Genomic DNA, 25580 nt, shown 5'->3' on the forward strand with positions numbered 1-25580 from the left:
GTAGACATACCCTAAGTGGCCAGGGCCTGCAGTCTCAAAGCCATGTGACTTTAGTCATGGCACAAAGCCTTTTCCTTTGCAGCACAATGCTCCCTGCACCACTTCCGCTATTGGTTCCTTGCTATCCTTCCCTGCTTTCTATGCAGAGTCACAGAGTGTAAGGCCGGAGGGGATTAACATCATGTTCTTGGGCAGGCGACCTGCTGCATAGCACAGGCCAGAGAATTTCGCCTGCAGTGGAGGGGCCTAGTCCTCCCTTCCGTGTAACCTAGCAACACTTGTCTGCCAGCATCGTGTGCTCACACAGAATCTAGCACTACATTGAAAACACGTCCTCAGCGCTGAGTTGGCTGATGGACAGAAAACGAGCCGTGTCAACCACTCCTACTGCAGTGACAACACTGCCTCCCAGCCAACCGCTCGATGCCTTGCTGGGGTGAGCTGGCGGGGGCATGGTCAGGAGCCAGGCTGCCTTATAATAATATAATATATGGAAATATACCTATCTCATAGAACTGGAAGGGACCTTGAAAGGTCATGAAGTCCAGTTCCCTGCCTTCACTAGGCAGGACCAATTTTTTTGGCCCAGATCCCTAAATGGTCCCCTCAAGGATTGAGCTCACAACCCTGGGTTTAGCAGGCCAATGCTCAAACCACTGAGCTATAGCTAGTGGCAGCCAGGCACTTTAGGCCAACTATCCCTGAGCCAATGAGCGAGGAGGAATGGGTTTTAAAAAGAGCGCTAGTGGCAAAACAGCCAGACTGTGCTTGCCTTGTTTTAAGAGAGTTTGCTCTGAAGAGTGGATTGATGAGGCCTAGTTTGTCTTCAGAGAGCCTCCCAAACCAAGCCACCTTCCCCACACACTGAGGGAGTTTGGCTCTGGAGCCAGACTTCACAGCTGGGTCTGGAGTGGCTGCTACATAAGGTCACTTTGTAGGCTAGCCCCCGAAAACGGTACAGGAAAGGCCGAGCTGTCAAATGTACCGCCCCAAATAGCTCTAGAGTTGTGTGTCAGCCATTCCAGACTCATTTGCTGTCCTATGTGCTGCGAAGGAAATCAATCCATTTTCAAGACATAATAAAGTATTTGGCAGAGCTAGTTCAGCTAGTGTAAATTGTCTAGAGGCAGCGACACGGGAAGCGATGCGACCAAAAAATACATGGCTTTGTAGGGAATACGAGCACATGGCTCCATCTCTCGCCTCGCCCGCCAACACCCGCCTCTCCGCTGGGCCTGGGCGGGAGAGTGGTGTGCTGTAAAAGAATGTTTGCTCATAGCAGCCTGTGCGCTAGAGCAGGGCAGACAAGCTGAGTGGTGGGACAGGGCACCAAACACACTCCCTCACACTCCCAATGGCCCAGCTTTGTTGCAGGGACAGCTGGTGAAGCAGAGGAGCTGAGAGTTGGAGTCAGGCTAAGTAAGTAGGGAAATGAATTCGCCGGGGCTGGTTTTAAACCGTTCTTCCCAGGAAGGGGCTGATGGAGAGGGAGAGCAGTCTAGCCATCAGAGGATGGTCAGCTCAGAGGCCTTCCCAGCTCTGCCACTGGTCCCCTGGGCAAAACGGAGCTGATGATAGTACGTTCACTGGGGATGGGGTGGGTCATTCACAGAAGTATTTGTAAAGCACATTGAGACCGTCAACTGGATGCTGCTGTAGGGGCCCAGAGCACGATTAGCACAGCTTCCCAAGCCAGGGCTGACCAGCCTCGAGCTAGAACAGGGCTAGGCCTCGTCTGCCAGGGCCAGGCAGTTGTTTGGAGCCATTTCTGGGAGATCAACGCAAGTGGGCCAGCATGTGGATGTGCCCCTCTGGTTTCAGATCTCTGTGCAGGTGGCTGAGGAAGGGCAGGGCAGGAGAGGAGGCGACACTGCCCCACCCATGGTACTGGCCCCATCATCTGCCCTGAGCCGATACCTGCTGCTGGGGTTCCATGTTGATAGCACGTCAGCGAGAGCGGTAGCCTCCAGCATCCACAGCTCTCCCAGACTCTTGCACCGGCCAAGGCAAGCTCAGTGAGGGCCATGGCCTGCTGGTTGGTGCGTGGGAAGACGTGATGGGACCAGTGTTTGGGAAGGGTTCAGGATCACGTGGTTGCTTGCCTCAGTGACGAAGCCCTCACCACCAGATTTTATTCGGGGGGGGGCACCCCAACTACTTAATTCTGCCCCGTCCATCCCACCCCTCCTGATTAGGAGCAGTTACATGTGCTACCGAATCCTTTCAGAAAGTGCCTAGCTCCCTCCAGTGTGTCCTGGCCCCATGCAGTGGGACCAGGTTTATATCAATGGAGAGAGCGATTTAATATTGTAGCACATCCATGACCACGGCAACACATCTTGGTTGCTGGTCCTGGCCAATCAGCCCTTCACAGCAACAGCAGGGAGAGGAGCCAGATCTCCCTTCTTCCAAACCACTGGCGTCAAAGCCGACGCTCCATCGGTCAGCAGCAAGAGCGGGGGCTGTGACACCAAGGCTATAGCTTCATTACAGGGGTGGCCAACCTGTAGCTCCGGAGCCACATGCGGCTCGTCAGAAGTTAATATACGGCTCCTTGTATAGGCACCGACTCTGGGGCTGGAGTTACAGGTGCCAACTTTCCAATGGGCCAGCGGGTGCTCACTGCTCAACCCCTGGCTCTGCCACAGGTCCTGCCCACACTCCACCCCTTCCCACCCCCCTAGCCTGCCATGCTCTCGCTCCTCCCCCCCACGGACCCAGAGCCTCCTGCACGCCACGAAACAGCTGATCAGGAGGTGTGGGGAGGGAGGAGGAGGCGCTGATCGGTGGGCAGGAGGTGCTGGAAGGGGTGGGGCGGGGAGCTGATAGGGGGCTGCTGACATATTACTGTGGCTCTTTGGCAATGTACATTGGTAAATTCTGGCTCCCGCTCAGGTGGGCCACCCCTGGTTTAAGAGCTCATCCACAGGGCTGTTCAGGGGCACTGCCTGAGACGATTGTGAACGCTGGTGGCAGAGGGAGGTTAGTACTGGCCAATCAGCACTTAGTGCTTAGCGGGAACGGGTGCAGAAATATGGCCACACACTCACCCTTTCCCTTCGCATAGTTCTGTTTGCGCCTCTTCTGGTGCACAACCGTGTGGAAGGTCCGATGGGGAGGAGCCCAACTGGCTGGGTTGATGTACACTGATCAGGGAACCTGCAAGCACCGGCTTGGATTGAACCGCGTGGGTAGTTGCTAAGCATAGGTTCAACTGTGGTGTATAGGGACCCGAAGGTCTGCACCCCACCGTACACAGAGGCCACAGTTATAGCAGGGTTAATGCCCATCATGGTGCTTTTTTGCAATGCAGAGAAGCCCAGTCCGCATTTTAACTGGGCTCGCTGCTAAGACTGTTACTTAAAGACCTGGACAGAGGAAGTATTTGCCGAACATATTTTGCCAAACCCCAGGACCGGTGCTGTGTAAGCTTGAGTGCCAGCTACTGGGCTCTGAGCCGTTAACGGCCACGGTACAGATCTGCTGACAGCCAGCCCATGCGGCACAACTCCAGGCCATGCCGACGCCAAAGCTGGTTGCCCCCTGTGCTTTCCCAGCTGCCTTTCCCGACCTACCTGGGATTTAATTATGGTGTGACCACAGCACACAAGAGCGCCAGCACAGCGTAGCTGACGCCTATGGCACACCAAAAAAGAAATCTAGTTATGGGCCTGGCGTGGGCTTTAATGGGTGGCAGGAGGTGACGCACACCTGTGGCTGCGGCGCTGTACCAACAGGCTGGCGAACAGCCTAAACTGCCATGGCAACATGGGCTGCTGATTTGGTGGCCAGGGTGAATGGGGCCAAACTGTGGTGGAGCCACCATACTGTACCCCGGGCTGGGAACGGAGCTAGACCACAGTTTTGAAGACGCGCTTGGCCAGACCTCATGTACTAGAGCCTTATTTGCACACAGCAGGTTCAAGCCTGTGTCAAACTACTTGCACACACCCCACATTTGGAGACCAATGGCTTGCTGGTTTCCCTTGCCTCTTCCTGGGGAAAGGCCATACCCGATGAGCACAGGCGTCCAGCCTCAGCTCTTTGCGTCACTCCAAATGGCGGGACACACACACACACACATGGCTTGTTGGACATGCGTCCGGGCAGGCTTTGTTCCCGCCTACACTGCAGGTACCGTCACGGCAGCGGAGCGCTTACAACACCATAGCTGTCAGTGGGCCGCGCGCTCACCCTGGCCAGTGCTGGGTCATTACAGAATGCGATCATGGGTCTAACTAGAGCTGAGTGGGTAGGAGCTAATCGGGCCATCCACCCTCGCCGCCTGCTGTCATTTTCTCAAGCCGATTCACTATTGTAAATTAGTCACTCTGTCCTGTAGCTTGTCCAGCAGCCATTGCTGGTGTGTATGTGACATTGAGGGCGGAGGGGTGGTAATCTTGGTTCATTCTGATTGGCCAACCCAGGGAGACAATATTGTTTGTGGTGTTCCCCCCCACCACCGGGATGAGAATGACTTGGGTCCAATCCTCACATTTCCCATTCAAAAAGCCACTGCCTTTGACTAGCCTCCAACATTTGATTTAAAGTGGCTGGCCACACAAATGTGCCTGCCAACAAACTCCTTGGCTAGGGTGGCATGGAAAGCAGCTGGAAAACACAGCCTGAGCATGGGCAAAGCAAATGCCAGTTTTGTTTTGTTCTTTTTTAATTGGGGTGACTGGTCACGTCTGGAGAGATTTGCTCAGCGCTTGGCCCATCGACGGAAGGGAGCCTAAACTGTGGTAGAACCTGTCTGGGTCTCTCATGCGATCTTTTCAGTGATGATGAGCTAGGGTGACCAGATGTCCTGATTTTATAGGGACAGGCCCGATTTTGGGTTCTTTTTCTTATATAGGTTCCTATTACCCCGCACTCCCTGTCCTGATTTTTCACATTTGCTGTCTGGTCACCCTATGATGGGCCCTGGTCAGCTAAAAGAGTCCTCCTGGAAAATCCTAGCGTGCAATTTATGCCTGTCCTCCACACCAACACCCATTATAAAAAAATGCTTTACGACTGGGCTCAGCGGTGCATTTAAAGTCCACGATGCCACCTGCAAGAGCAGGCTGAAAATTGCAGTCAGCGAGGGGAACTGGACACTCCATTTCCGTAGCCGCTCCCCCCAGAAGCGTTGAACATCTCAGTTGGGATAGGTGTTGTTGGGAATTGCAGAAAAGACAAATCAAGTGGCATTGTGTGAAGGAGCCAGTCGTGTGACAAATACAAGCTGATTCACTAGCATGCGGTTTGCGACTAAGCAAACATCGTATGGGCCGGCTGAACAGGGCCATTTTATAGCCTGTACCAGCTTATCAAAGCCAAATCACGTGTGTTTGACCAGCAGGGTTTACAGGTGCAATATGACTGTTTAGTGGCACGTGCAGCCTCCCATCTAAGCTTGTCCAGTGTGTGTGTCCATAAACATAGGGCTACATTAACTGCAAGCCACACTTTGAGGTTGGCACCTTTCAGTACGTTCTTTTCTGCCCCTGAAAATACCCCCAGGCCAAGCTAGACGGGCAATTAAGGGGCTACTCACTACATAGCAGGATGGAAGCAGCATCATGTCTCAGCCCAGCTGCTGTCAGGTTCCCTTGAACACACAGGGTGGTTTGTGAGGGAGCCTGGCTCGCTCTGGAGTTGGCTTCCCCCTGGGCGTGCGGGTGCGTATGTGCCAGCGTCCTCATCCCAGAGTGCTGCTGAAACATCTTTGTTTGCATCCACAGGGCAGTAGCGCCGTGGGCTGCGGGCCGGGCTAAGCTAAAGACTCTAATGCGCATCTCTCTCAGGAGGGGTTTCAGGCCTCGTCCCGTCTCTGTGTCGCTGTCTTAGTTGTCACTTTGCTGTTGTGTGTTTGCTGATGAATAAACTCTGTTTTTTGTAAAAGGCACCAGAGAGCAGGCCCCGGCTCGCTTCCTTTCTCTGCTGGGGGAGGTCTGGCCAGAGGGGACAGTCAGCAGCCAGCCAGCAGCCATTTGCTAGTCACTGAGCCTCAGCGGTATTTAGGTGCCCACCACCTATTGATTTTAGTGGGAGTTAGGCACCTGAATAGTTTTGCCCCTCTGGGACTAGAGGGCAAAAGCAGGGTGCCGCCCTTGCCCCACCATCCCTTCCAGCACAGTCTGTACAGCCCTTTGGTAGCCCCACAGCCCCAGTCCCAGTCAGTGGACCTGGGGCAGCTGCGGGTCTGTTATTACAGTCCCTCAGTTTCCCACCTGTAAAATGGGGATAATAGCACTGCCCGACCTCATGGGGCTCGGGGTGTGAGTCAGGGAAGAGATGGGCCTAGACCGCAAGAGTTTCTGCCTCCTGGCCCTGTGTGCATGGCCCTAACTCACACTGCCCTACCCAGGCTTTTAAAGCCCAGTTTAGGAATACATTTTATTCAGCTTAGATCACAAAGTAAAACCGTAACTCACACCCCACCATTAGACAATTAAACCTGTGAGCCTTTGCTCCCAAAAAAACAGGAGCATTGGATTGTGGGGGTCAGGCCGTCAGTGGGGCAAAGGGAGCAGTCCTTGTCACGGCTTGGGAAAAAAACCTCCTCCCCCATCCGGTGGGATGTCAGGCAAAGGCCCCCTCTGCATGCACCCACCATGAGGTCTTTCCAAACAATCTGCACGGGGGCAGGAGCTGAGCTGACCGCGCCCTTCCGCCTTGCAGCGTATTCCTGTCAAGGGAGAGGTGGGCTCTGGGCAGAAGCCTCCTGCTTCTTTGCTACATCATAGCTGGGGCCAGCCAGACTTTGCCACCTTGAGGGCTGTTAGCAGCTTGCTAGGAGCCTAAATATGCCTCTAAAATAGCCTTCCACGGCTAGTGCCACCACAAATGCAGAGCATTCTCCTTGGGCTGGGCTCAGCCTCGAGAGAGGCGGGAAATTGCTTTCCTTTGGCGTTCACCAACAATAAAAGCCATCCAGGACGCAGCAGCAGCCCCGCCCTGCCATTCCAGGCACGCGCCTCGGGGACGCCCCAGGTTGTGCTGGCCCATTGAGTCCACGGGATGCCTGGAAGCTGGAGAAAAAGGTAGAGGATGCCCCTAGGAAGTCTCCATCTGAAAATTAGCACCTCAGCTGGCATTCAGCACCAGTGCCGTGGGGCAGCTGCACACCTGCCGCACAACCAGGCCTGGGCAGGAGGTAAATGGTTATTAGGCCGTCTCCTGTCAAAGCCAAGTGCCAAGACACACCCAACACTAAATAACCAAGTCTCCTTCTGCAGTGCCCAGGCCTGAAGGGGGGAGGTGGGGTCGTGGCGCAAGGAAAATGGGAGCCTTGACCTCACTTTACTGAGTTCTAACTCAGCGCCTTTGTGTAAGCCTGGCCGTGTTGGCTAAGCTCTCGGAGAAAAAGGCAACAGGGTGAATTTAAACTGGTCTAGTTAGACCTGCAGGAACCTCATTGCACTCTAAGAGCAGTCTAGCGTGGTTGAGTTTATACCTCTTCCCCATTTAGTTAAAATAAACCAGATTAGGAGTGTCCACACACGGGCTTTGCACCAGTGTAACTAAATCAATGTAATGGTGCAGTTTTCTCATTGGCTCAAAGCTCAGGCTGCTCGCGTGTGGGAAGGCGGCCAGGCAGGGACTAAGATGCAGCGTAGTGCACCGTAGAACCACAGATGGTCTATTGTCTTCGCTAGTTGCTACAATCCAAAGTCGAAATCAGTGGGCACTATGGGTGCATGGCCGTCCTGAAAGGCAGGTGTCTAGCATCGGTCATTCAACATCCAAGGCAGCCCTAATTAGAGGCCCTTTTTAAGTTGTCTCCAGCAGGACCTCGGAGGCCAGTGATGGATTTGTTTGGAAGCTTACATGACCTGAGAGAAAAACCTCGTGCTGTGAGACAAGGGCTTGAGGTTAAACTCCAGGTGGACAGGTTCCTGGCTCAGCTGGGTTAGCTTGTTTGAATCCCGAATCCCCTGAAACGGGAACAGGCGTCTTCGCCAAACTGATGGAAATTCCCTGGGATATGGGAGACTGCGAGTGAAACGCCATGGCTTAGCTGAGCTGGCCAGAGCAGCTGGGGTGGGAATCAGGCCTGATTACATGCTGCAGGCAGCCAACATTGGAAAGCCACTGCCTCCCTTCTGGCCAGTCTCATTTTAAGAGACGTCTCCTGTCCTTGGCTCTGCCCCCCCCTCCAGCCGCGCCCTGTCCTTTCTCATTCTAGGCTGCGTGCTCCCAATGGCAGACTCGCCCTATCCATGCAGCGCTGGCTGTTACTTGCAGCTTCTGAGAGATGGCTACATCTGGCTCCTGTTAGGAAGTTACTGTGCTAATGGTTCTTTTCCAGTGCTGAACTGGGAAAGCCAGGAGACAGTGAGGTGCAGCCACCCTGTGTCACCACAGGTACTGAAAATACATGTGCCTTGGCCAGGAGGTAGTTGGGCTCAGCAGGGGTGCGTGGCTCTCCATCAGCACCGCTGCTTTCCCCAGCTTTCTGGTAGACGAGCATCCAGCACAATCCAGCCTTGCAGTTTCTGCAGGAACACCCCAGGCAGCAGACACCCCAACCCAGACTGGGGGCAGTGCAGGACTGATGCACATTTCCCCCAATACCCCTTTCACCTTGTTCCCCCTGCCCAGCGCAGAGGCTCCAAGCAAGCCAAACATTAGCTTGGGGGCTCAACGTGTCCAGGCTAACTCACTTCTTTCCCCACCTGGGGTCAAGGCAGCCAGGCCTGAAGGTCACTCTTGTTCCCTTTGCTCCAGCTACCATCTCCTTGGCTACAGAGGTGCCCTGGATTACTCCTTTGGCTGAGAACAACCAAGGAAGATGATTCCATAGAATCATAGGGTTGGAAAGGACCTCAGAAGGTCATCTAGTCCAATCCCCTGCTCAAAGCCAAGCCCCAGACAGATTTTTGCCCCAGCTCCCTAAATGGCCCCCTCAAGGATTGAACTCACAACCCTGGGTTTAGCAGGCCAATGCTCAAACCACTGAGCTATCCCTCCCCCGCACCAGGAGCCTGGAACTGATGCTCCTGCAGTGGCCCATACCTCATTCATTGCACTGCTCCTTCCGCTGCATTGCAGGCATCTACCTGCCGCCCCCAAAACCTGCACGTGCCTCCTCTCTGCTCCCCACCCTGGGAGCGATGAGTGCTCCAGACGCAGGGCAGAGCATTCATCAGACTTGTGCTCGGAGCCAGGTTTGTTGGGTGCTGTGTAATCAGACCATTGCACCCCTATGGATGCCCTAGGGAGGGCCACTCAGAGAGGGTGTCAAACTCAATCGCCTAAATCTGGCTGTCACAAATCCACAACGCATCTGTTTGGCCGCTCTCACCTAACCCAGCGTAAGGGTGTACCAAAGCTTGACGGCACACTTAATAGACAGCGTGGACTGAACCCAGGACCATTAGCACTAAGACTGCATCTCTCCTAGACACCTGAGCCATTGGCAACTGAAGCAGTAGGATAGCAGCATATGGAGTAACAGCACCGTGTGGGATAGTATCCTAACCATGTCATAGTAGGGGCGGTTCTGCCCTGTGCCCACCCTTGGGCTATGCTGCACCCTTTAAGGTACATTGCCTTCTGGGTATCTCACTTCCTAGTGCAGCTCCTTGATAGGGTGGCTTCTGGGAGCCCAGGGGAACGGGAGGAGGTCAGTGTGGTGTGTCTTACTGCTTCTAGAAAACATTCATTCAGAGTCCCAGAAGCCAGGCAGTAGCTGCCAGAACATGGCCCTGTCCAAGTACATGGGGCCCAGGTTGGGAGCAGCCCAAGGTCCATTGTCTGTTAGAGTGCAGACAGCATGGGTGCCTTCGGGCACAGCTCAGAAGCTGCGTTAGGAGAGGTGCATATGAGTCTCGAGCTGGCCCAATACAGGTATACACACCAGTGGTCTATCGGCTGCTCCTTGGTAAATCTCAGTGCGTAAGCAAATCCACGGACATGGAGACACTCTGTGTCGAGACCACACCCCCATCTCCCCAAAGACAATGAGCACAATGTTAGCCATCTTTATGAGAATGCCGTCTCCATCAAGCAAAGCAACCTGTGTTGGTCCCTCAGTAGCTGTTAAAAGCACAGTTCTACGCGGACAAGTGACTCAGTAAAAACGGCACCTTCTCACTCAGCAGACCTGCCCTCCTGCATGCATTAGAGTCAGCACCTAGGACTGACGCCTCAGTTAAGACACATGCTTTACTGATTCAGAGCGTAAACTAACTTCTCGCTGCCTCTTATCTCTGCTGAGCCAACACCGCTCGGAGCCAGCTGCGGATTCTATTCCATATTGAGATGTAGGGAACAGTCAGACTGATGCAGTCATTCACACCTGTGCAGAGGAGTGGGCTGGCTGTAACTCTTGGCATGATTTGGCCTGCAGGACCTTTCTGAATGGTGTTTATAGGAGAAGGAAAGAGTGCAGCTTGGCTGAGATCCAAGGCTGAGGTTGCAGTTGGAAGAGACCCTCTCTCTGTTCACAGAGACTCAGGAAAGCACTTAAGCATGCGCTTAGTTTTCATTGAAGCCCATGAGACTTAAGCACATACATAAAGGATTTTCCTAAACAGGGATGGATTCAAATATATGTGTGCGCTTCCCTGGAGTGGCACCAAACGGAGCACATGGGACCAAGAAGTCAGAGACAAGCACTCAGGCCGAGGCAATTTTACAGTGACTGTTTGGAGCAGGAGGGCTTTCACTGCATTGCAGAGAGTAGACAACTCCTGCCTCCCCACATGGGGGTGGGGGGGGCGTAGAGGGGGCACAATCTAATGGGGAGTACACGTGACTGCCCCACGTATCTCCCCTGCCCAGTGACACCCCCTCCCCCCCGTGCCCAGCCCGGGGCTGCCGCGTTCTGCCCACCCCATGTTACCTGTGGGGGGAGAGGGGCTCTGTCCTTCTCCTGCTGCACCTGCCCCCCCACTCCTGCCGCATGTTCGGCAGCTCTCCCAGGCTCAAGCCGTCTGCTCAGGGTCCTGGCTCTGTGCAGCACAGCATCTGCCTGAGAGAGCCTGGCTGGGGAGGTGACAGCAGCAACCCGCTCCCTGCCTCGGCTCAGCTGCCGGGAACAGGGGCCAAGCATGCGGGGGGGGGGGGAGAAAGGGTGCGCTCTTGCTCGCTCTGCCCCTGTCCCGGGCAGCCAGGTGGGGATCATAGAACTGGAAGGGACCTAGAGAGGTCCTCTAGTCCAGTCCCCTGCACTCAAGGCAGGACTAGGTATTATCTAGACCAGCCCTGACAGGTGTTTGTCCAACCTGCTCTTAAAAAATCCCCAATGATGGAGATTCCACCACCTCCCTAATTTATTCCAGTGCTTAGCCACCTTGACAGTTAGGAAGATTTTCCTAATGTCCAACCTAAACCTCCCTTGCTGCAATTTAAGCCCATTGCTTCTTGTCCTGTCCTCAGAGGTTAGGAAGAACAATTTTTCTCCCTCCTCCTTGTAACAATCTTTTATGTACTTGGTGGCCCGCTGTTGCGACCTCCCCAGCCAGGAGGGGAGGTCTCTCAGGTACCTGCTGCAACAGAGCAGCGACCCTTTGGCCAGTCCCACCCCTTCCACTCACCGCCTGGCCTGGCTGTCATTTGGGGCGGGGGAGAGGGAGGCAGGCACTTGACCTCGCATGCCCCCCCGTACGCATCGCTGATCCACAGACGATAGGTGACCACGACGACAAAAAAAAACAAACCACACACAACTCTAAAAAACAGGACAAAGAAAGATGCTTCGTTTTTTCCAATAGACTTTTTTCTTTTTTATGAAAAACGGTCACACGGAATTCTCCAACAAACATAATGCCAAAAAAAAAAAAAAAATTAAAAACAAAAACAGAAAACAAACGACAAAAACCTGGCTCTCCTTTCCTCTCGATTGTCTGAAAAATCCTTGTGTTCCATAGAAGGCATTGGGCAGTAAGTGCTTTCTATTTAACATTAGCATAAAATCTCTCTCTCTCTCGCTCTCTCTTTAAAATTTGCTCACACAATTTGCTTCTATAAGTACAGTACACTTTGTGTGTGGCTGTTTGTGTGTGCCTGTTCCCAGATCATTTACATTCACAATCCAACTGGAAATAAAAAATAATATTCTAAACGTCAGACTGTGTTCTTCTTTATAATTTCATAATTTTTTCACAGTTTTAAAAAGTTTATATTTTTATATATATATATTTATATTTATAATTAAAAAGTCGAATCCATTTAAAGACTTATAATACAGAAGGGTTTAAAGAGTCTTTTGGTACATTAAAACTGTACAGTTTAGAAACATTAATATCCACCAAGTCTTGGTGAGCCGCGGGCTGGAGCAGAGGTGGCCAGGGTTCAGCACCATTGTGGTTCTTTTAAAGTATGAGGGATCATCTTTTAGGGGGTGCCCCTCTGCTCTTCCCATAGAGGCTGCAAGTCTCTAGTACTCAGATAGTACCATGGCAGATAGCTAAAAATCTGTCCTTGTAAGTATCTCTCCCCTGGATCTCTGGGTGGGTCACTCTGCTCCCATCCACGCTGGAACAATCTCGGTGCCCTAGAAATATGTAGTGCGAATCGGTTAGCTGCAAAGATCAGTGCATCTCGTGAGATTTCAGTTAAGTGCAAGGACATTGCGCCGTGGCCTTGTTCTGCTCCACTCCCCACGCTCCCTGCATGCTGCCCAGAGAGTGTACTGGTGTTCCGGGTTGCAAATATGGTTTCCTGAAGCAGCTGCTTGAAGGCAAGTGGCCAAAGCTGAAGGCTCAGGCCTGTGAGAGATCAACGAGATGGGTGGGCCGGCTGCTTGGAGGAGGGAGACTGACTGCTCTCAATGAGCCCCGGGGTGACTGTCCACATGGACCCATTAAGCTGAATGGCCGCTCCCGATGACAGCTTGGTTCTGGCTCCCATGGTGGATATGCAGCATGCGTCTCCTGCACGGACACTCCTGGGGGCAGTTCTCATCTCAGGGAGCTTGAACTGCAGGAGCCTCACACCCAGGGCGAGCGCAGCCCCCCTCAGCTCTATGGGAAAGCTGAGGTGCGGCGCCTGTGTGAAAAAGCAGTGATGGGCTATGGCCTCCTTCGAGCAGCAAGAAGGGGCTTCCTTGTTTGTGAGCAGGTTGCAGCAACTTCCCCATTCATTTCACCTCCTGAAGGGAGATTTTTGTTCGTTACCCTCCACCCCTGTGCCCTCCCTCATGGATTACAGCCCTCCCCTTTCCCTTCCTCCCTACCCCCCCATCGCAGACATTTTTTCTTTTTTTGGATGAATCTACTGAGTTAATAAATTTGTTCAATAAGAGATGCTGTTCTCTCCTTCTACCCAACTCCTCGTAACCCAGAAGGGACATTAGTCAACGTCTCTGTGTCCAAGTGACTCCATTCCTCCTTGGCTGTCCACTCGCATTAGCTCTCCATTAGGTCCCAGACAGCAGACTTGGAGGAAGGGAAGCTGATTAAAGGTGCACCTGCTGTTTGAGCGCTTAGAGAGACACTGCTCCTTTCTCTTCCACCTCATACTTTCCAGAAAGTCATGTGCAGTTAACAAGGAAGGAGCTATAAGGAAGGAGGTACAGATACCCTGAAGGCTAGTAGGTGTTCTTCCAGACAAGGTCATCCTCTGAATTTTTCAGGGGGTCAAGCAACACAAAAGAAGCCTCCTCTGTTTTGATGTTATTCTGCTGGTGCAGGGATCTGAGAATCATCGACGCTCCAAGAGCAGAAGGGGGAAGGAAGAAGCTGGTTAATTTTGTCTAAATTAAAACCACCCTGTTCATCCAGAAAACGATGGGGTCCAATCTCCAATGCTATCCCAAAGGCATCTTCAGAAAGTCCTATGGTTGCTTCCTCCCCACCCTAACTTTCTCTCTTCTCCTTTTGAAGACCTGTCCATAGTGCGACACAGAAGTCACGAGCAGGAAAGAAATAAATCATGTTGTCCGAACAGCATGTCCTCAGATTCGCCACGCTCCTCTTCCGAAGGGAAATCGGAACTCTCCAGGCAGATGGCACATGTCCCTGAATTCCCTCTTCCTAGACAGTCAGCAGATGACTGGGACACCATCTGTATTGAAAATCATGCCTGTCGTGGGCTCGTACGTCCCTGCTAGATAGTACAGATCCTCACTGTCCTGGTATTTCTTAGTCTTTAGCATCTGCTCGTACTGGTCCAGACCAACCACCAGACACTTATGAGAAATGGTCTGGACATCATTTTCATCCACATGGGAGGACTGGTACAGTGCTCGCTGCATTAGAGGAATGGGTGGGGGGGGGGGGAGATAGAGAGGAAACGAGTCATTAGCGGACACTTCACACCACTTAGAACACACCCCTTCCCTACAGATTAGGTGCCCCAGGTCAGAGAAGGACCTGAGAGCTACACACAGGGACTGAAAATGGTGGGATGCAGAAGGTGACACCTTGAGGTTTATTTGCTACATCCCCATAGTGAGACAGGCCATCAAATGGAACTTTGTGAAGGCTTTTACAGTTTGATATTTTCCCCAGTTTCAATCAAATCTGGTGACTCAATTGCCATCTTGCATGTTTCTCAGCCTCTCTGTGAACCTCAGGATCAGTCTGGCGACACTTTGCCAGAATTTAAATGAAGTAAAAACAAAGATGAGCCTGAACGACAGGGCTGGTGCCAAACACTACCGAAATCCGGGGATGTTCACATATGGATCTTTGCAGGCTACCTTCCCCCCTTGTAAGATGCTCTGCCAAAACCATAGACTTGGGGCTGACTCTCATCTCAGCATAGAATTGAACCAGATCAGATGGCCTTTACCTCATTAACATTTGTTGCTCCGCTTATAAAATCAGAGCAGTCAACAACACATCACAAAACCTTCTCCAAGGCCTGACCTTCTGCCATCCGCACCCTCATCTTACCTCCATGAAGTCCTTCCTCTGGTTGGATGCCTGCAGAGTGGTAGATAGGCTCCTCCCAGATTTCTGATCCCAACGCTATGCCGAGAACAGTCAGCCAGGAAAAATGGAGAGGGAGAAAAGTTAAAGCAGGCAAGTTAGTACCTTTCAAAGGCGCCTCCCTCACCAAATAAAGAGGTGCATTCCCACAGCCTACATCTTGACCTTGAGTCATCAGCTTAAACAGAACCCGATCTTTAGAGCGACCAAGCAGCTGCAGCTCCCAGTGATGTCAAGGGGAGCTGTCGGTGCTCGGCACCTCTGAACATCAGGCCCACACAGCCTGCCCGTACACCAAGGGCTTCCTCTCACTCTTCACACACCAGACGGCAGGAATAAATAACTTTGCTCTGTGCACCCTGGGGACAAACAGAAGTTTGATGGACTCATGCGAAAGGCTGCTCGTTGTGTTTCCAAGTTGTGTCTTAGAAGTATAAAAACCACCTCTCCCTCTCAAGTGGCTTTAGCAACCCCAGGCATGTCCACCCACTATTGACTTTGATCGTACAGAATCTCCATGTTCACCCTTTACTGGTCACAAATGGAACCAAATTATATTTTGCACTTAGTCAAAAACTATGAAAGTCACCCCTCCCCTGCCAGGATGAAGGTGTGAGGGAAGCTTTGCAGCGTGGCCATTAAACAGGGCGGGCAGCGTTTGGTCGACATACCTTGCCTTCGTTGAGCTTTTTTCCAGGGTTGGTTTCTTCTGGGTGGTAAAACCACTTGACCCTGACTACCATGTTGTTCCCCCAGGACTCCCACATACTCTGGATCCGGCCAATGTAGGGTAGGTTGGGCCGGCCAGCTGATAAGAAGACTGCGCAGTCTCCAATCCGGATGATCTCCTTGCCACGGACAATGGCCTTGTAGAACAACTTCCTGGCCTTCCCTTTCATTCCTCGTCTCTGTGAAATTAGGAATGCAGAGCTGAGTGAACAGAATATTAGGTACAAACCCAGTCTCACTCATCCCCCCACTCTGGGATAGCTTGTGCTCCCTGCCTGCATCCCACTATGGATAACTAGAGCACCAACAGTTATGCTCTCTTGTTGGGTCAGCCCAATGGTATGGCAAAGCAACCTGAGGACATCTCGACAGTGAGTGGGTCCAGATAAAACATGTTACCTTGGAAGATATGGTGAGTTGCCCCTTCTAAGCACCCCCTGCTGGCTAACAAAGAGAACAGCACTGATGGGAGGCATTTATCCCTTCCTGTCCAGAGGGCCAGTGACACAGCCGCAAATGTCACAAAAGAAATCGAATGGTTAAAGGGTGAACGGAGACCCCATTAGTGAGAAGGGAGTGGGGAGTATAGAGTGACCAGATTTCAGTGAGGTGTCCGCTCCTCCAGAAACAAACCAACAACACTGAACCTAAAAGCCTCAACGCACCTAAAGATAGTGTCTCTGTTTATGGTTTCAGTACAGGACAGAGGGGCCAGGCAGTTCCAACAGATGGACTGCAGCTGCTCCGGGAGGGTCTTTCTGGATGTCTGCTGTAAATCTGCCTGAAACGTTTTTGATCTTCTTCCTTTCTTCCTGGAGTAACCCCGGTAACAAACCAGGTTGGGAACGCACCAAACCTCACCACCGGGAGATGCCTTCGCCAGCCAGGAAGAGGGTGGGGATGAAACTGCTGGTTTGGCAGGGGAGGAGGCAGAATAGAAAGGTGACAGGGATTATGAAAACAAAGCTCAAGAACCAAAAGAACTAACCGGAGTGCTATGCTCACCTGGGTGGGTTTGCCAAACCACTTCCAAAGCTGCCGTGCAGGGAGGAAGGCAGCGATCTTGGGTCTGTTTTCTACCGAAGGCAGCCTCTGCCGTTTGGCAAGCTCCTTGGTGGTGGGCAGATGGATCCCCTCCCGCTTTTTGGGCCTGCTCTTGTTGCTGCTCTGCGGTTGCTTCTGCTGCGGCTGCTGTTGCTGCGGCTGCTGTTGCTGCGGCTTCTGGCCTTGAGGGTGAGAAGACAGGCGGGATTTTCCTGCCTGCTTGGTCTGCTTCGGCGTGAGAGCCTGCTGGACTGAGGAGCTCGGCTGGGCATCAGCCACCTCCTCATCTGAGCTACAAGACGAGTCTTCATCCGTGGTGGAAGAGGAGGAGGAACTGGAGCTTGATGAAGATGAGGTGGATGATGCGGATGACGAGGACGAGGAAGAGGAGGAAGAAGAGCTGCTACTGCTGGAAGAGGAGGAGGAGGAGGAATTAGATGAAGACAGAGGGGTCGAAGCTCTGGAGCTGGTTGAGCTGCTGTCCTGAGCTTCACCTCCGTTCTTCTCGGCTTCCTCTTCGCCCTCGGACTCCGAGCTGCTGCCGCTGCTGTTGCTCTCAGTCTCCTCCGCGGCCGTCGCTGGGGTGGTTTTGACTTCTTGATCCTTGCCTCCAAAAGTCGAAGTCGAAGATTCCCCCTCCGCTGCTTTAGCCCTTGACGATTTCTGCTTGGCTTCACTGCCCAACGCAGCAGGGTAGCCCAGCCCCAGGACACTCTTGCCGTCCCTCCTGCTGGTCAGGTTTGACCCCTCCAGCATCCTCATGGCCTCCTTTGTTTTCTTGGTCTTTGGAGACATCACTCCTTCATGGTCCAGTTTGATGAGGATTTCATTGTCCAATTGCTTTCTCTGAGCCTTGGCTGCCGAACCAAACTCCTGCGACTCCTCGGCAGGCCTTCCCTTCTTGGCCTTGGTTTTCCCGGAGGGGTTGTCGTTGGAGCTGAAGGACCCCAGCGCCCCCGGGAGCTCACTGTAGGGTTCCGTTCCAAGCACATTGCTGAACGCAGGAGGCTGAAAAGAAGGCGGAGGTGGGCTATGGAGTTTAGCAGAGATCTTCATTTTGCCGGCTTTATTCCGTTTTTCCTCTGCAGGTGGGGGAGATCCTCCTGCTGGATTCTGCTGGCTTTTCCTTGACCCCTTCACACTTTGCTTGCCGAGGCAGACTGTCTTCTCTGGAGCAGAAGGGAGGTTTGCTGAAGAATCTCCCTGGTCTGTCTCTTCCGGTAGGACTGCTTCTTCTGGAAAGGAGCAGAAAGCAGATAGACTGAGAGATGCAAATATCACCCATATGACATTTCCAGTAAGCCAGGATGGACTCCCTCAAGTCACAATAGTTGCTGAATATTCCCTGCAGGTAACTCAGGAGCTGAGGCCCTGGGTGGGGAGGGGGATTTAAAAATTTCTGCTCTTCCTTCATGGCTTGCTTTTTTACCATACTGTTCACTCCAACCAGCGACCATCTTAGCAAGGCCCTTTTTGAGGACTTAATAAATAATACAGGCCAGTAGGTCTGAGGCTAACACCGATGAACTGCTGACCGCTATAAAGAGGGCGCGCTGTGAGTTTCCTCTATCACAAACCAAGCTGAGAAAGCACAATCTAGATCTCTCCGCTCTATGCGATACTTACCGCTGCCCAGATACCGTGCCCTGAAATACAAGGTGAGATGGTGGCTCATTCAGTAGCATAATAGACTTAGCATGAGCCAACCTCATGACCCTTCTCATGCTAGCCATGTCCTGGGAGCAGTGCTGAGAGGGCAGCCTTAGCCTCTGGAGGCCTCACCTCAGCCACTAGTTGCAGACTGCTCGCTTTCCTAGCTGCAGGCAGAGCGCTGCATCCATAGGGTGGTGGAGCAGCTGCAATATCGAAGCTCCTTTCCCTCCCTCTGCAAGCTCAGCCATTGGAACTGTTCCACCTCCCTACAGGTGCAGCGCTCTCCCTGCAGCTCGGAAAGGGAGCAGCCTCCCAGCGTGTCCGCAATTCATGGCTGAGGCTCATGCCCACAGATGCGCCGCTGAGAAAACGGAGTGGCGTTTCCAAAACTTGTTTGCAGCACTGAAGTCAAGAACCCCAGCTGGTAAATAACTAGCTCTCTAACCAACCAAATCCCATGAACAAACTCCTGCAAGAAGGAGAGAAACTCAGTAGCTGCTCAAGACTTTTCCTGAACTTTGGGTCACGGTGCTGGATGGAAGCCGTCTTCTAGGGAAGGATGAGGATTAGGAAGTTTAGCAGCAAAGACCAGATGCAGACCTGCACTGGTGCAGGTTGGGTGTTTGCAGAACCACCTAGGCAAAGGGATGCTACTCTAGGAAAAGAAATGCTACATTACCAGATGAAACAGTTGGCACAAGGACTCACTGAACTGCACGTTAAAACAGGTGAATCAACATACCAGCTTTCAGCTTGATGCTTGGCTTTCTCCCACGACCTTTGCCCTTGGCCACTGGCTCCTCTGACCCGAGTGTGCTGCCCTCTTTTCCTTCCCCAGCATCCTTGCTGGACTTCCGGCTGCGGCGCTTGGTGCTGGGCACCAAGAGGGCAGGGGAGGGCTCCGCACCTGTAACATCAAGTCACACAGATGAGCAATCCTGGTGTATGCCTGCCCGCCAATAAAACCAACCCGCGCCAAAACGGCAAGTCTGAATTTTCAGCAGCAGCCATTAAAAAGGAGCTTGTTGCTGTCCCCAGATTTTCACGGGCATCACACAATGCCTATGAGGGATGCACATGAAGTGCTATTGGGAAATTGCCACCTACTAACGCCAGGCAGACAGGGATTCACCCCATCACCCCAAAATGGGTTCTCCTTCCAACACCCCAGCCCTAGAAAACTCAGTCCTGATCCGCATAGCTTAGGACACAATCCTGGAACAAAAACAGTCGTGAATTATCCCTGGAATCTTACGGGATAGTTCCCTAGCATGGGAAATCTCCGTTTTGAGCAGGTTTAAAAGGGGGTGCTCATGGGCAAAAAGACCAGGGCTCTGGGGGAAACCTCATGCAAGAACCCAGTTCAGGAGTCCAGACTTACACTGGATCTTGTAGTCAGGTGGTAGAAGCCGAATATGAGACAGGGGGATCCGGCCAGTGTCCCCATCATCAAATTCCACCGTTATCAGATCCCCATCCTCCTCCAGATCAAGAGCCCCTGTGGTTTGAGGGGAAAGAGATTAGAAAGAGAGGACTGGGAACACACTCGGCTAGAGCAGTAGAGAGGAAATGGGCCAGACTCTGGCACTTGGAAGTTATGACGGATGGAGGCAGGGCCAGTTTCAGAACCTGCTACTAAGCCAGACCCATTTGGGGCAAACAACCTGCGATCCAATTACACACCCCACCCTCAAGCGCAAAACTACTCTTTCAACACAGTCATCCCAAGAGCTTAACCACATGATTCCACCCCACAAGTCCATTCCATCTCTTCTCACGCCTATTCACTCTTCGTTTGCACTGATGTCCCTTTGTTATGGCCTGTCTAATAGCCTCAGATCCATCTCTGACTGGATTTTATCACCACCCTTGGCTATCGTAGGCCACCTCTTATTCCTCTTCCCTCCCAGATAAAGAATCATTGTTTCATCCCTCTCTCCTTGTATCAGTCTCCCCAGTCTGTTAGTCATGTGCAATCCCCTCTTATGCTCTCTTCGACTAGTGCACCTTGCACTCCAAGGGCCACTTTGTCATTTGTGGCCACTTTCCAGGCCAGTCAATATTAAACCACATGACCAGGGCATTGTGGGGAAGCAGGAAGTGCTTTGCAGTCAGCTCATAGCCCTTCCTACTGCTTTCTTTACAGGCACTTTTTACGTCTAAGATTTCCGAGGCCGAATGGAGTCAGGCACTCAGGGTACAATTTTCAAAAGTGCCTATGTGACTTAGGCGCCTATGCCCCATTGAAAGTCAGCTGGATTTAGGCTCCTATCTCACTTATGGGCTTTTGAATTTTTTTATTTCCCCCCCCCCCCCCCCCCCCCGCAGGCTTCTGTTGAATTTCAATGTTATTTATGCACCTAACTCCCTTAGGCCTCTGTGAAAATCCCAGCATAAGTGAACAGTAATATTGGCCCACAAGGCAGCTGTGATGATTACATACCACAATGGGGCTCTTTGCAGAGTCAGGCACTACTCCAAGTAAGGAATCTGGCCTGGCAGGGCTTTCACGACAGGCTTTGGGGCTGCACTGTACTAGTCCACTGATTCTCCTGAAGTTTTGTGCTAAAATACTCCTGGCTTGTGAGCGTAAGAGGGACAGCCATGATATGCTCTTACCTCTGACCACGGTCCCTGGGTAGAGGCAGCGATACTGCTGGCTCCAGTAGGCGGCAATTCTTGTTCCTTCAGGCAGGAACCTCACAGAGGTCGGCTTCACGTCAATAATCTGTTTGGGGTGGGACAGCAAGTTACTAACCCGCCTCAGGCCTCCATGATCTTTTGTCCTCCACACTAGTGTTTCAGGAGACTGGCTGTCAATGGACACTGCAAAGACCTCCCCAGGGAGGACTTCCTTCTCTACCAGGATTCAAAGGTGCCTCTGCTGAAGGCTGCAGAGCAGGAGAAGGGCGGCCTCTATAGGAAAGGGTCCCATTCCTCCACGTGATACAATGCAGGACAGCGCGGAAGACTCAAAGTCCTACAGTCCCTGGCAGGACAGGCCCTGGTGTGTGTTCATCCAATGCCAGCGATGGGAAGCTGAGTCCACAATGCCGGGAAGGGAATTACATTTGCCGAGGCACACAAAGCGATCTGCCTGGCACCTGCTGCATGCTGATGGGGCACCCGGGGCAGGATTGGGGGCACCGCTGCAAGCCGCAACTATCCACCAGCCAAGGAGGGTTTTTCCTTTTGCCTCCCCCATCCCTGATATGAAAATCACATTGCACATGTGGCGAGTAAAATGACCCAACTTACTGCTTCCTGCAGAAGCTGCTCCAGACAGTAGATGTGGGGACGATTTCCCCTCTCCCCTTCCACCACGACTCGGTATCTGAAAGCACAAGACCCCATGGCATCACAAGGTATCAGAGCTTAACAAGAAGGACCCACTGTGCCCCAATAACCCTGCCCTGGGCTTAGTTCCTTCCCCAATGTCCTGCCTTCTCCAAGCCCTATCATCTTCCACCTCAAAATCCCCAGTTTAGCCAAGGCTGTTTAACAGGAGGCTTGAGGAATTCACTGGTAAACTAGGGTAGCTCATCATGGTAAATTCCTCCTTCCAGCCAAACACAGCTACTGCCCCCAGCTTTGCAGCTCTCAAGAAACATCTGCGGCTCGTCAGTATCCAGCTTGCTTGGCGCAGAATCACCTGTGTTGGATCACACCCCAGGTGCTAGAAAGCACTGAGCAGACCCCCCCCCCCCGCCGGGTCTCTGGTGGAGCTAGGGCTGAAACCCCACTGTGCATGAAGGACAGGGCAGCAATACGGTGCGTACATCCAGCCCAGGGGAGCCCCCAAAGCATGCGCTATCCCCCCCCCGCCATAGCAGGGTTCATCAGGGAGAGGCTGCCATTTTACTCACATGTCAGGTGAGTGCACGGTCTTCACGTGTCCGGCATAGAGCAGCTTGTCATCCATGGGAATGAGGACACGCAGCCCATCCTTCAGTTCATCTTTGTCAATGATACAGGAGCGGGGGGCTGCAGGACCACGGAGCAAGACATGGAGTGAGCGGCTCCATTCAACACAACAGAAAGGGGCAGATCCCATGGGACAAGGGTCTGGTAAGAACCAAAATAGGCCATTCCACAGCTTTCAACAACACCCGCCACTCCCACTGGCCTCATTTAGACTGTCAGCTGTTTGGGGCAAGGGCTGTCTTTCTTTGTACAGCTCCTAGCACAATGGGCCCCTAGGCACTTCGGTGATACAGTAATAATACCAATGGGCCAGCCAAAACCCAGCACCTCGTAGAGATTGGTCTTTACCTAGAATCCTGTAGGGGTGCTTTAAAGGAGTAAGTGGGTGGCTCTTTACTGGCTTATGGTTCCTAACTAGGGGCTAACGCACAGAACAAAACCAGTCATCACTGGGCTCTAGTCGGGGGAAGGGTAAAGGCAGATAATGCAAACCCCTTTCTTTGAGTTATGATCATATCATTCCCAGGTGAATGCAGCGCAGAGACCCTGCCTGATTCTCCAGGCAGCCCTGCTATTGGGCCGGCTTTGCAGCTGCACTGACTGAGGCACAAGGAAGGTCAAGGGACTTGTTGGGGGCCAAAATACGGGTCAGTGGTTCAAACGGGGATTAGAACTCATAGCCCTCCTGGGACCCAGTCCTTTGTTCCAACTGCTTGTAAGCACAGCCCGCCCCAATGACTGATGGCGTGCTCCTGCGACTGCTGGGCAAGGCAGGACTGGCCTGTGGAGGATTCAGGGCACACAGAATGAGAGCTGTGCTCCTCATCAGAGTGGAGCAGCATCCCCCCTATAACACTGCTCTTTATCCAGCTGGAAAAAGCTCATCCAACTCCCCCATCCATTGTTGCCGAAACACCAGACGTGTTTAGAAAAGCTTCCCCTCCCCGACAGCGACAGCCTCCGGCTCTCACCTGGGGTAGGCGCCCGCTCTACAAGCATGCTCAGGGGGAGATTCTCGTCCTCCGAGAAGCTACTGTCTTGATTGGGCTCAAAGTCCTCTTCGGCTGCCATGCTTTCCATCAGCTTGCTGACTGCACCGCCCTTCCCTCGGTTCTGGAGAAGGAAACAAAAGAGCACATCAGAAACCTCGGCCACATCTGGTATCGAGCCTCAGGAGCCATTTTAAAAACCCTCCTTCCCCAGCTCTGCAGTTTCCTAAGTGACCCCCATTAGACGTGGAAGGTTCCATGCCGAAGGCCAAGATGCAACATCCCTGCCCCAGCCCTGACTCTACGCCCGCCATTCTCCCTCCCGGGGTAAGTAACCTGGCCATTCAGGACACAATGTAATTAGGACGCAGACCGCCTCAGCGTGAACCACCGCAGTCAGCGGGCTCTGCCAATGCCGTACCTAAAGTGACAGTTGCCTTTTGGTAGCTCATGGAGTTCTTTGCTTTGTTTATCCCCCACTGCTGTCGTCAGCTGAATGAGGGCTCCGAGAGCCCTTTCATACATTCTAGCTGCATTTCTTGACCTGCCTGGACATTAAAAGAAATGTTGACGTGCCGGGTCCGTCAGAACAGAACCAGGAAGCCGCAGGACTGGCCTGAGATACTTGTGATGAGAAACGGAAAGAAGGGTGTTTCGGCTGCTGTGGCAGAGTCCGACGGGGTCCCTTATAACCTGGAACTGGTGAGGAGGGACTCCCTGGGGAAGGTGGCAGTTCAGTCGCCACTCCCATTCAGTCTTGAACTCTTGCCCACTGGTCCAGCAACACCCCTCAATGCTGCCCTAACGCGGCCACGTTCTTCTGGGGCACAAGTGGAATTTGGTTGGCGAGCCCACTCAGTCCTAAGCTCCCTGAACTGTCACCTGGATGTACCTTCCCTCGGGCCCAAGAAAAGTCACTAGATGGTGGTGTTCTACATTCATCTGAGTCTTTAGGCTTCCTGGCAAGAGGAGAACTTGAAAGAAATAAAGTCTGTCTTGCCTGTAGGGGTGTTTCCGTACAACCCTTCCTGCCCCAGTCTCGTTAGCGAGAACACTTTATAGTGCTACCAACGTCCCAGCTCCCAAAAGGGTGTGTCTGTCTGTCTGTCTTCCCCCCTGCCACAATGCAATATGGCAGGAAGGAAGCAAAGACCCAGCTGTCTTGCTACAACCTGACTTCAATCTGTGGAGTCAACCCTCACCTCTTTCTTCACCTCCTTTGCTTTCACCTTGGCTTTACTCTTCTTGTTGGCGCTCAGGGAGTTGGCCAGGCTGACCCGGGCATCGGAGGGGGAGCTGGAGATGCCAGGGGGAGACATGGAAGAGGAGGAGGAGCAGCAAGGGGCCTCTTTACCCTTCTTCCTCTGCTAAAAGCAAATACAAAACAACCCCCGCCCATAAAAAGGCTTGATCAGTAACGCTCACTAGGCAGTTACAGGGGACAGATGGAGCAAAGGGGAGAGCAGTAGTTCGTATTCAAACAGAGACTCCAGCCATGACGGGGCAGAGCCCAAGTGGGCAGCTTGCCAGATTCTTGCACTGTATTGAGGCTCTCACTGCCTCTCTGGCACTCTGCGTTCAGCATCGACATTCCAGCGAGAGCTTTTCATTACCCCAGCCTGCACCCCCCGCTGACCAATTCTTCCCCCAGAACTGCTGGAAAAGGACCCCACCTGATGTCGTGTCACAACTTGTCTAATTCTTCCCATAAGCCAATCTCTCCAGTAAGCGGTAAATAGGCCAAATTGGAGCCAAAGGAACCTAATGCTTCAGCAAACTGGTTAGCACGTGATTGGGAAGGGAGCACAGCTATTCCCCGAGAATGTGAGGATCTAGGACGTCACTGGGCTAAAGGCAAAGCGCCTCGAAGGCCATGTGATGGGCGATGGAGGCAGAGAGGACCAGACTGGGGGAGACTTGGGGGCGAGACAGGAGTTTTCCCTCTGACTGCAGGACATGGTTTCCGTGGTTGAGACAGAGCAAATTTTCCAGTCTCCAGTTTTACAATAGGGCAGAAAAAGGATAGCACGGCTAGCCTGGGGGTTACATCCTGCCCCATTGAAGTCAATGGGAGTTTAACCACCACTTCAGCAGGGACAGAACCTCCCCCAGAATCCCCAAACCAAGGTCCGGTATAGTCAGGCAAGAGCAGCTAGCCTGCTCCAACGTTAAACTGGGCAGTAGTGGATAAAGGAAGCTCCTTTAGGGGCAGTGGGGAGGGTATTTCCATGCAGCAGCGACCAGCTGCTGAGATGAGATGGCCATTAAACTCACCTCCTTCCAGGTGCCAGGATCAACAGAATTAACCTCCCAGCCCCACTCCCCTGCAAGTCAGTCATGCCCCCGGCTGTGTGCCCCACCCCAGAAAAGC

At 52.7% G+C, this 25580-nt stretch overlaps 2 protein-coding genes across 10 annotated transcripts in view; one reads left to right on the top strand and one right to left on the bottom strand.

The window, feature by feature from the left end:
* Nucleotides 1–5898, top strand: part of SLC29A4 (solute carrier family 29 member 4) — a 30522-nt gene extending 24624 nt beyond the window's left edge. Inside the window, exon 12 of the mRNA XM_054042857.1 lies at nucleotides 5730–5898. Within this exon, the coding sequence (XP_053898832.1) occupies nucleotides 5730–5737 (8 nt within the window). The 3' untranslated portion in view covers nucleotides 5738–5898. The remainder of the gene's footprint in view (nucleotides 1–5729) is intronic.
* A 5793-nt stretch (nucleotides 5899–11691) lies between these two features.
* Nucleotides 11692–25580, bottom strand: part of TNRC18 (trinucleotide repeat containing 18) — a 91671-nt gene continuing 77782 nt past the window's right edge. For 6 of the 9 annotated variants that reach the window (XM_054042952.1, XM_054042959.1, XM_054042957.1 and 3 more), the window contains 11 exons: nucleotides 24412–24576; nucleotides 23192–23333; nucleotides 22163–22280; nucleotides 21555–21630; nucleotides 20916–21024; nucleotides 19678–19794; nucleotides 19039–19203; nucleotides 16605–17878; nucleotides 15542–15778; nucleotides 14835–14909; nucleotides 11692–14185 (listed from right to left, as the gene is read on the bottom strand). In XM_054042952.1, coding sequence (XP_053898927.1) covers nucleotides 13979–14185; nucleotides 14835–14909; nucleotides 15542–15778; nucleotides 16605–17878; nucleotides 19039–19203; nucleotides 19678–19794; nucleotides 20916–21024; nucleotides 21555–21630; nucleotides 22163–22280; nucleotides 23192–23333; nucleotides 24412–24576 — 2685 coding nt within the window. In that variant the 3' untranslated portion in view covers nucleotides 11692–13978. The remainder of the gene's footprint in view (nucleotides 14186–14834; nucleotides 14910–15541; nucleotides 15779–16604; nucleotides 17879–19038; nucleotides 19204–19677; nucleotides 19795–20915; nucleotides 21025–21554; nucleotides 21631–22162; nucleotides 22281–23191; nucleotides 23334–24411; nucleotides 24577–25580) is intronic. The other 3 variants (XM_054042955.1, XM_054042953.1, XM_054042958.1) reach the window with 2 other exon arrangements.

The sequence above is a fragment of the Malaclemys terrapin genome, chromosome 10 (assembly GCF_027887155.1).
Source record: "Malaclemys terrapin pileata isolate rMalTer1 chromosome 10, rMalTer1.hap1, whole genome shotgun sequence".
Lineage (NCBI taxonomy): Eukaryota > Metazoa > Chordata > Testudines > Emydidae > Malaclemys > Malaclemys terrapin.